Source organism: Bos indicus, chromosome 4 (genome assembly GCF_029378745.1).
Source record: "Bos indicus isolate NIAB-ARS_2022 breed Sahiwal x Tharparkar chromosome 4, NIAB-ARS_B.indTharparkar_mat_pri_1.0, whole genome shotgun sequence".
NCBI classification, from domain to species: Eukaryota; Metazoa; Chordata; class Mammalia; order Artiodactyla; family Bovidae; genus Bos; species Bos indicus.
The window spans coordinates 44,764,015-44,776,203 of NC_091763.1; the positions used below are offsets into that span (position 1 = coordinate 44,764,015).

General features: G+C 41.8%; 2 protein-coding genes and 1 non-coding gene across 5 annotated transcripts in view; 2 read left to right on the plus strand and 1 right to left on the minus strand.

The window, feature by feature from the left end:
• ARMC10 (armadillo repeat containing 10) overlaps positions 1 to 12,189 on the plus strand; it is a 105,807-nt gene that overhangs the window by 79,922 nt on the left and 13,696 nt on the right. The gene's annotated exons all lie outside the window — the stretch shown is intronic.
• Positions 1 to 12,189, minus strand: part of NAPEPLD (N-acyl phosphatidylethanolamine phospholipase D) — a 92,400-nt gene that overhangs the window by 21,769 nt on the left and 58,442 nt on the right. For all 3 annotated transcript variants that reach the window (XM_019958630.2, XM_019958631.2, XM_019958629.2), the window contains exon 2: positions 3,795 to 4,101. In XM_019958630.2, the coding sequence (XP_019814189.2) occupies positions 3,795 to 4,085 (291 nt within the window). In that variant the 5' untranslated portion in view covers positions 4,086 to 4,101. The remainder of the gene's footprint in view (positions 1 to 3,794; positions 4,102 to 12,189) is intronic.
• On the plus strand, positions 11,158 to 11,264 carry LOC139182871 (U6 spliceosomal RNA). Its single transcript, XR_011566432.1, has one exon. It is a non-coding gene; the product is annotated as a U6 spliceosomal RNA (small nuclear RNA).

A 12,189-nucleotide genomic window follows, 5' to 3' on the forward strand; every position in this document is an offset into this window, starting at 1 on the left:
ACTTTTCAGGGCTAGTATTTCATCCCTGGAGCCTGAGAGATTATAGAGCTGGACTGTCATGGGGCTCAGGGAGCTGGGAAGGACATGCCAAGAGAATAACCCCCTTGGACCTTTGGTGCCTTGTACCCTGTAATGAGACCAGAATGCCCTGATCCAGGAGGGCCATCAGAAAACTAAGCTAAGCTAAGTGCAGGGAAAACACGATAGACCTCTGGGTTGCAATAGCTTTGAGAAGTCACCTGGCCTCCATGTCTCCTGGTGCTCCAGGCATTCCCACCTACAGCCTCCTTCCTTGGAGTCCCCACCTACAGAGGACAGCAAGCTCAACACAGCGCTTTGGCAGGGGCTGAGATCTGCCCCAGGCTGAAGGGTAAGGGGTGACAGCATCGAGACGTAGCCCAGGTGGGTGTTTCTTCTGGCACCGTGGGCTCCCACTAACAACCCAGGAGCAAGACTTGCCCTCATCTTCTAGTTGCCCTTAGTGACCAGTGCTGGGAAAGAAGAGATGCTGCTCCTTTGTAGACACTTCCCAAAATAACAACTGGAAAACCAGGAGTGAGGAACTGCATCGCAAGGCCCGCAGAGCTACTGTATTCATGGCTTTCCCTCATGCAATGTGCTGTCCAAGGCAATCAAGAAGCTCTCAAGAAGCTCATTTCAACTGGCAAATATTACTCACAAGGCTCTTTTAAGGAAAAAAGCCCAGGAATAGATGTTCAACATCACTCGCCATTAGAGAAATGCAAATCAAAAGTATAATGAGGTATCATCTTGCACCAATCAGAATCACCAACATCAAAAAGTCTACAGAGAATAAACGTGGGAGGGGGCTTCCCTGGTGGCTCAGTGGGAAAGAATCTGCCTGTGCATGCAGGACACATGGGTTCAATCCCTGGTCCAGGAAGACCCCACATGCCTCAGAGCCACTAAACCTGTGTCCCAGGACTACTGAGTCTGAGCTCTAGGGCCCGGGAGCTGCAAATACTGACCCCACGCGCCGCAACTACTGAAGCCTGCTCACCTAGAGCCCGGGCTCCTCAAGAGAAACATCCGCAATGAGAAGCCCACACACTACAACGAGAGAGCAGCCCCTCTGCTCTCTGCCAACTGAGGAAAGCCTGTGCAGCAATGAAGACCCAGTACAGCCAAAATTGAACAAATTGAACAAATTTCAACAAAATTGAACAAATACATAAAATTTAAAAATAACAAAGCATAAATAGTGGAAAGGCCATGAAGAAAAGGGAACCCTCCTATGTTAACTGGTAACAGCCTTTATGGAGAACAGTATGAAGGCTCTTTAAAAACTAACAGTATCAAGCTATATACCCGGCAATACCATCCAGGGTGTCTGTCAGAGAAATCCGTAATTTGAAACGACAAACGCGTCCCAACAGTCACTGCAGCACTATTCACAGCAGCAGCACACGGATTCAGCCAAAATGTCCATCAACAGATGAAGAAGATGGATGAAGAAGATAGGTAAGGAATATGTGGTGCAGATCCATATAAGGGAATATATACTCAGCCATTAAAAAAATTGAAATTATGCCATCTGCAGCAATGTACATGGCCCTTCCAATGATCATACTGAGAGAAGGAAGTCAGAGAAAGACAAATAAAATCTGGTATCACTTTTAGGTACAGTTAAGGAAAAATGATACAAATGGAGTTATTTGCAGATAGACTCACAGACTTGGAAAGCTCAGTGGTGGCTGCTGTAGGCACAAGAAAACCTGGCAGTGAAGGATAAATTAGGAGTTTGGGGTTAACATGTAGACACCATTAAATATAAAACAGATAATCAGCATGGATCTCTGTAAGGAACAGGGTACTCTTGTCACTATTTCGGTAATACCTACATGGCAAGAAGCTTGTAAATCAACTCTGCTGCTGCTGCTAAGTCGCTTCAGTCATGTCCGACTCTATGCGACCCCAGAGACGGCAGCCCACCAGGCTCCGCCATCCATGGGATTCTCCAGGCAAGAACACTGGAGTGGGTTGCCATTTCCTTCTCCAATGCATGAAAGTGAAAGGTGAAAGTGAAGTCACTCAGTCATGTCCGACTCTTCTCGACCACATGGACTGCAGCCCACCAGGCTCCTCCGTCCACGGGAGTTTCCAAGCAAGAGCGCTGGAGTGGGGTGCCACTGCCTGCTATATTTTTAGAGGCTGTGGCCCAAATACCAGGAAGGAATTTTACCCAACAGGTAGCCCACCCATCTTGGCCTCCTGCCCTAAGCCCCTCTTCTCACAGCTTGACTCCACGTTTCTCTTCATACCGGGTTTTCTAGAAGAAACAAAAATGTTCTTGTTCCTCCCATCCACAAAGTTTAAACATACAATAAGGTTTTATTTATTAATCTCCTGACTCACTCTTAAAAAGTGCTGGGAAAATATTATTCATGCTAATTCTGTTAATTAGGATTAATAGTACGCACATTCCATGGCATTGAAGTGACAATATGGGTTGTGTTTTGTTTTTTAATCCCATATCCTTTAAAGAAAAATGGACACACTGACCTAAAAGATCCAATGTAGCCACCACCCACTTACTCCCACCTCCTGCCTCACTGCGGATCAAGCCTTCAGGGATGTCCCCACTCTTTTCCCACCCACTTCCCACTTCCAATCCCATCCACTTCCTATGTCTACTTCCTTATCTCTCAATTCCCCACAATGTCTGACAGGACAGGCAGTGCTGGAAGAGACAGGACAAGGTGGGTTAGGAGGAATAGAGCGGCAAGAAACTAAGAGAAGAAAGTCCTACTGCAATTAGGAGCCGCCCCTCCCAGCCAAAGCGAAATCTCATTCATCTAATCAACCGTGGGCCAAAGTTTGTTTCATCATAAGTATAACTGCAATATTGAAAGGCCAGGAACCTACTCTCAATTTTTAAAGGAATGGAAGGTTTTTTGATGATTTCTTTTAAAATTTTAGCAGCTTTATCCAAGAATGAAGAACCAAGCACTCTAGGCTTAACCCTCATAATCCATATTCCAAAGCACGGGTTAGTACAATCTGGAACACGTCATGCACTCTCACCTTTTGTGACCTTCTTCATGCCACCATCCACTGGGAAAACCATTGCCAAATACTTTTTATCTTTCTAGGCCTACCTCAAAGATCATCTCTTCTATAAAACCATTTCCAATCCCACCAGTCAGAATCAACAACTTCCTTCCCTGAACTTTTAAGACATTCTGTTCCTACTTCCAGCTGCTACCGGATCAGAGCTAGTTACACACACGTGCACTCTGAGGCTCCACTATGAATGTGAAGGTACCTTATTCATGTCATCTCTCCACAACCTTATCCTATAAAAGGGCTCGATTACCTAATTGGAGTGTCATAATACAATTTACAGCAAAGTTAAGGAATACATATATTAAGAGCAAATATACAGGACTTCCCTGGTGCCTCAGTGGTAAAGAATCTGCCTGCCAACACAGGAGACACGGGTTTGATCCCTGGCCTGGGAAGATCCCACATGCCGCAGAGCAACGAAGTCTGTGCAACACAACTATTGAGCCTGTGTTCTAGAGCCTGGGAGCTGCAACTCCTCAGCCCACATGCTGCAATTACTGAAGCCCAAATGCTCTAGAGCCTATGCTCTGCAACAAGAGAAGCTGCTGCCAACGAGAACCTGGGCACCGCGACTAGCAAGCAGACCCAGCTTGCCACAGCCGGAGAAACACCCACACAGCAAAGAAGACCCAGCCCAGCCAAATAAATCAATAATTTTTTTTTTAAAAAAAAGAGCAAATACACAGCACTTGGAAGACAAACGCTACCTCTTTGGAGCATGGAACGCTGCTGTGATCTCTTTCCGTTATCACCCATCTGAGAAGACTTGGAATAGAGGGATTTTTCCACGTTGGCCAAGGGTTAACAAATCTCCCATCCTTTCCTTTCTTTGATTTAGTTACATCTTCTTCTAGTCTGTAATCCAGTTTGAAACTCTTCCTGGAAAACCTAGAAGAATCACTTCCTCCAGAATTTCGTGAATTTTGGCGCTTTCTTACTGCTTCTTTAGGATACTGGTTACTTGTCATCAGGAGCTGGTTGGTTTCATTTTCATCCATGTTCTTTGGTGAAGACCTAAAAACAAAGAAAGCAGAGGGAAGAAGAATATACTGAGTTTTAACATAAAGAAGTTAAAACATACACATGCTGTTATGCCTCTATTAGGCTGAAACTTTCTTCCTACAAAATATCATTTTAGAATCCACTGTTGCTGCTGCTGCTGCTGCTGCTGCTAAGTCACTTCAGTTGTGTCCGACTCTGTGCGATCCCATAGACAGCAGCCCACCAGGCTCCTCCGTCCATGGGATTTTCCAGGCAAGAGTACTGGAGTGGGGTGCCATTGCCTTCTCCAAGAATCCACTGTTATTGCTTGCTAAATAGAAAAGGTGTTTGTTTTCCTTATTACTGCCAAACATTTTAAAAATTGCTTATGTGTTGTAATTCAAAACAAATCTACTTCACTAGCCAGCACTGAAACATAAGAAAAATTTCCATTTCAATAAGTCTATAGAATAAAGTAACTTCATGAATTTGTAATATTTCATATCTACATTTTTTAAATATCATGGTTAATAACACATAATAAGAAGGATTGTCTTAGTTCTTCCAGGATATTTCATTAATTCCAATGACTTACTACAACCCCACAAGGCCTAGTTATTTTTACTTTGAAGACAAACTGCTGCTGCTGCTGCTATGTCACTTCAGTCGTGTCTGACTGTGTGTGACCCGATAGACGGCAGCCCACCAGGCTCCCCCGTCCCAGGGATTCTCCAGGCAAGAACACTGAAGTGGGTTGCCATTTCCTTCTCCAATGCATGAAAGTGAAAAGTGAAAGTGAAGTCGCTCAGTCGTGTCTGACCCTCAGCGCCTCGACCCCGTGGACTGCAGCCTTCCAGGCTCCTCTGTCCATGGGAGTTTCCAGGCAAGAGTACTGGAGTGGGGTGCCATTGCTTTCTCAGTTGACAAACTAACGCCCTCCAAAAAGTGCACTGAGTCCAAACACCAAAAAAGGAGATACACATTAGTTGAGAGACATTTCATCAATGTAACAGGTTAACAATACAAATTTCAATTAACTCAGATATAGAACCACAAGCATGAATCCTAGCTCTACGAATTTAATCAAGTGTCCTATCCTCTCTGTGCCTTGATTTCATCTAAAAAATGGAGATGATAATAATACCAGCCTCCAAAGTTATTAAGAGGATTGAAAGAGCAAATCCAAGTAAACCACTTAGAAACATGCAGGCAAAATGTATACAGCAAATGTAACACACGTGTATGCACATCCTCACATGCGTTAGTCCCACGCATCAGGCTCACCAGCTCAACAAACCCGAGCCGTGGCTGCCACCCTCTTCGTTACTGCTCCTACGCCCACTTACACCACCTCCCTCAAGGCACTGAAATCCTTGCTTTTGGGCTATACAGGATTCCAGACACATTAAAGTGAGCAACGATGCAGTAAGACTATCCATTCACCTGCCAAGGATTTCATCCCCTTCCTATTCTGTTAAACGAACATTTGCTTTCTGAGAAAAATAAGCACAAATAACAGAGAGCTAAGCATTATGATTTGATTTCACTGGTGTTTAAACAGAAATATTACCAGGAAGAAAGGGAAATAACTCAAACCCCAGGATGAACACGTACACACAACCAAACACTTTTCCCCCAAAACTGTCTGGAGTAAACACTTCATGGTCCAGAGAAAAAGTGTATTAAGAAGCCACAGCTGACGAAAGCTGAAGCACCCACTTCCGCTCAGGCATGGCTGCTAGTGCGAGAGCCCAAAAGCTACCACAGTCTAACCAGCTTGATGTCTTGAGCAGGTGACTTAACCTTTCCAGTCCTCCATCATCTTATCTGTTAAATACCTACTTATCTCAAGTGAGGCTTCAAAGGATTAAATGACATAATATACATAAAGTGCCTGCTACTCACACAACTAATTCTTTATTCCCTAATCCAGTTAACATCTAAAGTTGTTAACTTCTATTAGAAAGCAAAGGATCTGGGAGATTTATCTCAGTTCCTCCTATAGAATAGCTTTACCTGGGTTATAATAAAGTTTGGGTCCAGGCAGAAACAAAAACCATCCATTTAAACCCTACTTCACTGAAGAGATGAAAATACACAGATATAGAGTTTAAGTCACTTCTGGACAAGATAATATGTCTAGCCAATGGCAGAGCTTGACCTCATGCCCACCCCCTGGGATGACTAACAGTTTGTGAGACTGTGTGCACTTGTTACACACAGACATTCATATAGACACACATATGTAATAATTCTACCAAATGTATAATAAAGTATTGGCTCACTGTTTTCAACAATCAAGAGATAGGGGAGAAAAAAGAAAAGGGAACTCTGACTCAAAACCAAACACAAAAAACTCAAAGCAGGGTTTTCAGACAACACCCAGTTGTCAAATGTACCTGGAACATAAGATGCAAGAAAGGCTTTGAGAGTCGGGGTGGTAAAGGTGTGAGGATGGGATGAAAAGGACGGGCCTGGGGCTGTGACATTGAGGAGGTCTAGCTACACTCAGGCATGCGGAAACACTAAAGGCACTTAAATAGGGCATGTTTGGGGACAACAACTCTGGTAGCAGGATAAAAACAAAAATGGAGTGGCTAAAACCTGGAGCCAGGGACAGAAATGAACGAGCAAGAGACAGAAGAAACCCAGAAGAACGTCACTAACAGTGAGGCTCTATGCTGCATGTTTCACACACTGCATTTAAATTAACATCCCCAGCAAAATTTCAAGGCAGCTATCATAATCATTTATTTTTAACTGAAGAACTAAAAGGCAGAATAGCAGATCAGGCAAAAGATGATGAGACGGTGATAGTGAGAAAGGAAAGATCAATTCAGAGAGACAATAAAGAAGCTGCATCACTAAGATTTGAGAGTCTCTGGATGGTGGCCAACTTTGGCCACTTTGTAGGGCAGGTTGGGGCTAGGAGTTAAAAATGGGATGAGTCAGAACTGGAAGCCTACTTAATCCAGTAAAGGATTAGGGGAAATTAAGTACATGTTTCAAGTGTGGAAGAGAAACTGGATCTGTGCCCCAGGGAGTCTGAGGCAGGGTTTGAGATCACAGGGAAGGAAGGATCCAAGGTGAGCACTGATACCCAGTGCAAACGGATCTCTGGGATCCAGGCTGCTCTGGGGGTGATGAAAGAGAGAGCAAAGAGGCTTCCAGGGGCCTGGAGACCGAAACAAGGGTGAAAAATGGGTTTGGGGACTGTTTTCTTCCTGGACAAGAAACTTTTTTAAAGTTGTCTATTCACATGGAAGCCATTTTCCCCCCCGACTCAGGCTTTCATCCAGATTAATCCTTAGAAGCAGGTCTCCACCAAAACCTATCCTCTCTTAACATACCCCACCCCTAACACATACAAAATCCAGACTTCAGAAGAGAGCTTTTTAAAGGCATATCTTTTTTTTTTTTAAAGAGGGGGATGTGGTAAAGGGGAACCTCTAGAGATGTCCTTTGTTCTCAGAATGAGGACAAAGTCAGTAAGACGGCCCGTGAGGGTGCGTGCTTCCAGCTCTGCCCACACTCTCCTCTGTCCCAAATACGGGCCCTTCGTCTGCTTCCTTCATCTGTCTGCTCAGATGCATCACACGCCCCTGCAGGGCCCCCTTGCCGCCACAGTGCTGTGCACGTGACTCTTCATGTATCCCTGGGGTGAGAGGAGGGAGCAGCACATAGACACCGCTGAATCCACAGGATTGTGTACGCCCGTGACGGTGCTCAAACAACACAAAGTGCTGGCGCTATGATGCACCGTTGCACGCTACACACTCTAGGCGTGAGATGATCAGAAGGAACCAGAAGAACAAGACCCCAACTGCGACCACCTGGGCTCGTTCCTTTGGAGGAAAAGTACTACAAGTGCATCTGGTGAATGTGCCCAATGACGAGCTTCGTCAACAGATGATCCGGCGACCACGGCAGCATCAGCCTGCGGAGACACACACAGCTGCTGGATGGCTGGGCCATGCGAAGGCTCTGCATCGAATATCACCCTGGTGGTCACTCTGTAGTGGATACAGAACAATCTCACAAAGACCATCCACTGGATCCTGCTCTGCTGACTAGCTTTCAGCTCTGTAAACTTAGAAAATAAATCTCACTGAACATACCCAGGTTGGAGTTTCCTTTTTCAAATGTAGCAGACTTCCCAATTATTTTTTGTTATATATCTGTCTCCAATTTCAGAATTTTCACTTATGGTGAAATTTCACTTATGGTTAAATAAGTGAAAATTCTGCCTTGATTTCTGGCCAACACGGAGTACAAGGAGAGAGGCGTATTCATAAATGTACACCGTCAACAACCTGTTACAAAAGGGGTCTCAAAAGTTGATGAGGATCTTTATATTATACTGATTTTCATCCAATTTAAGACACCATGGATTCGTAAAGCAATTGTTTTAGGTGCCACTTAGAAAGTTAAAATGTTATCAAAGAACTAAATGTAAGACCACATACTATACAACTCAGAAGAAAACACAGGGAGAACACTCTTTGACATAAATCGCAGCAGTATCTTTCTGGATCAATCACCTAAAGTTAAAGAAAATAAAAATAAAAATAAACCATTGGGACCTAATTAAACTTAAAGGCTTTTGCACAGCAAAGGAAACCATAAGTAAAATGAAAAGACAACCCCCAGAGTGGGAGACAATATTTTCAAATGAAGAGACCAACAAGGGATTAATCCCAAAAATGTAGGAATAGTTTATGCAGTTCAATATCAAAATAAATAAATAATCCATAAAAAAATGGGCAGAATATCTAAATAGACATTTATCCAAAGAAGGCACATGGATGGCCAAAAAGCAGGTCAAAGGATGCCCAGCATCACTTGAGAAATGCAAATCTAAATTACAAAAAATGAGGTATCACCTTACACCAATCAGAATGGCTATTACTAAAAAAAAAAAAAAATTTACCAACAATATATGCTGGAGAAGGTGTGGAGAAAAGGGAAGCCTGGTATACTGTTGGTGGGAATGTAAATTGATACAGTTACTATGGAGAACAGTACAGAGGTTTCCTTATAAAACTAGAAATACCTGGAGTAGGAACTGGCAACCTGCTCCAGTATTCTTGCCTAGAAAATGCCATGGACAGAGAAGCCTGTGGACAGTCCACAGGGTCACGAAGAGTTGGACAGAGCTGAGCACACACAAGTACAGAATACAGATTTTTCCAAACAGTGTAAAAGTAGGCCCCAACAAGTTGAATCAACTTTTCACGGAAAGCAAAATAGATTGTATATTCAGTTTTGAGTGATGGTTTTCAATTTTAATAGGAAAAGGGCCCAAATGTAGAATTTGGCCATAGCCAGAAATTTCAAGATAATATGCAGTTCATGTCTTGTTTCAATAAATGATCCCTCAAAATTCTGGCCTTTACCTCAAACTCCAGTGGATCCTCTCTCATGTGGCCAGAATCTAGTTTATGTTCATTGTGGCCAATCTTTGGCCAATGTTTAACTACAGTTTCAGAAATAAAGGCTTGTTCTCTATATTGATCAAAGTTTTATGATCCTTTTCTAAAGCTGTGGCTTCATTTTGCCAGAATATTTCTGCAATTCTTTAAAATATTTGCTTTGAGTTTGTCAAGAACCAACAGGAACTGTGCGGTCTTCAGCTGCACTGTAACACCACTTTAAACTACTGAGTACTTATTATGCACCTCTTAATTCACATATCCATTTTGACACTAAATCCAACACTGCATTGGAAGATTACTGTTTTTTATCTGCACTATAGTTTCAAAATCAGTGTGTTCAGATATAACCGTAAGAAAGTATATTATGATGTGCAATTGGGTTTGATTCATTGAAACTTTCAAGAACTCTTCCTTTAAATCTGATCTTTGAAAGTTGCTCAATATATCTATGGAAGTTTCCACAACCTACAAAAAAAAATAACAACTAAAAACAGAACTAACATATGATCCAGCAAGCCCACCTCTGGGCATATATCCGAAGAAAACCATCATTCAAAAAGATGCAGGCACCCCAGTGTTCCCTGCAGCACAATTCACAACAACCAGGACACGGAAGCAACATAAATGTCCATCAGCAGAGGAGTGGATACAGAAGATGTGGAATTTGATAAGATTCCATATAATAATGGAATATTACTCAACCATTGAAAGATGAAATAATGCCACTTACAGCAACATGGGTAGACCCAGAGATGATCATACTAACTGAAGTCAGACAGAGAAAAGATCATATATCACTTATATAGAATATAAGTAATACTTATATACAATATAAAAGAACAACAGAAATGAACTTATTTACAAAACAGAAACAGACTCACAGATTTTGAAAACAAAGTTATGGTTACCAAAGGGGAAAAGTTGGTGGGAGGAGGGATAAATAAGGAGATTGGGATTAACATATATATATACTACTATATATAAAATAGATAATCAACAAGGACCTGGCTTATAGCATACGGAACTCTACTCACTACTCGGTAATAACCTATATGGGAAAAGAATCTGAAAAAGAAGAGATATATGTGCATGTATAACTGAGTCACTTAGCTGTACACCTAAAACTAACATAACATTATAAATCAACTACACTGTAATATAAAATAAAAATTAAATTAAAAAAATAAAAGTGAATTCAGTATTTTTGATATCAGAACATACAGTTCTGAATATTTTCCAGGTAAATGTTAGCATCTTTGATATGTCATGGATAGTCACTCAATTATTATTAAATATTAAATCTAGGAATGATGATTTCCAATGTTACAATTCATGAGTATGTTGAAATCTCAAACACACATTGTACTGTTATTTATTCCTTAATTTTTTAAATGATAAAGCAACACATTCAATTCCAGGCAGCTGGCAATCTTTAAATGTCAAAGAAAGAAAAGATAAAACACTTCCTTTTGAAATAAAGCATTCTTGTTTTTGGAAAGCGTTTTACCCATGTGTGCAGCTTCTGAAGTAAAATATTCGTACTTGGACAGCCTGTCTTCACCAAATGTCGCAGTTCAGACCTCTCTTTGGTTAGACACACAGGAATAAAAGTTTTTCTATTAAGTTGGCATTTAATCTTCTAAGAAACGTAGAGGTGCTCGCTTCGGCAGCACGTATACTAAAATTGGAACGATACAGAGAAGATTAGCATGGCCCCTGCGCAAGGATGGCACGCAAATTCGTGAAGCGTTCCATATTTTTTTGAGTGCATAATGAAGGTGGCCTGAAGGAGGGGAGGGCTGGAGAACGGTGGCTTTCATTCCAAGATCCAGGGATTTGGGGAAAAGGGGAAACTGACCTTTTGCGGGGGGAGCCGGGGAAGGGTGTGCTTTTACACCAAAAAATCAAGAGTATGCAAGCATTTCTAAAAAAAAAAAAAAAAGAAACGTAGAGAATGCACTTGATAATTACTAGATAGAATTTATGCTGTCCTTTTGGAAACAAATTGGTCTTAAAAATTTTATATTTTATATTTATCAGTTGTCACAGAGGCTTTATTACCTCAAAATCTGTTTCTGGATTCTAGCTTTCTTTTCCAAACTTAGCTATCAATATTATTCACAAATCCATCTGTTGTTCACAAAGGAAAAGAGGGTCAGCAAATTAATACTTAATTACCAAGATCCCCTGGAGGAGGAAATGGCAACCTGCTATAGTATTCTGCCTGGAAAATTCCATGGACAGAGGAGCCTGGCAGCCTTGCAAAAAATCGGACACAACTGAGCATGCACACACTGCAATGTTATTAATATACAACTCAGTGACAATTATTGTATGAACAACGTATTAGTTAGAATGTATATATATATACATGATTATACTTAGATATATGTATATATAATATATAATCTACATTAGTGAGCAATTTATCTTCACAGTAGTGGAAAGTACATTAGTTGGGAATCGGGACAGGACTCAGTTCTCCAATTAACTAGAGGTTAAGCTTAGAGAGAAATTTAACCTCTCTAAACTTGGGTGTGGTAGTGGTTTAGTCTCTAAGTCGTGTCTGATTCTTGCGACCCCATGGACTATAGCCCTCCAGGATCCTGTCCATGGGATTTCCTAGGTACAAACACAGGGACAGGTTGCCATTTCCTTCTCCGGGGGATCTTTCTGTCCCAAGGAT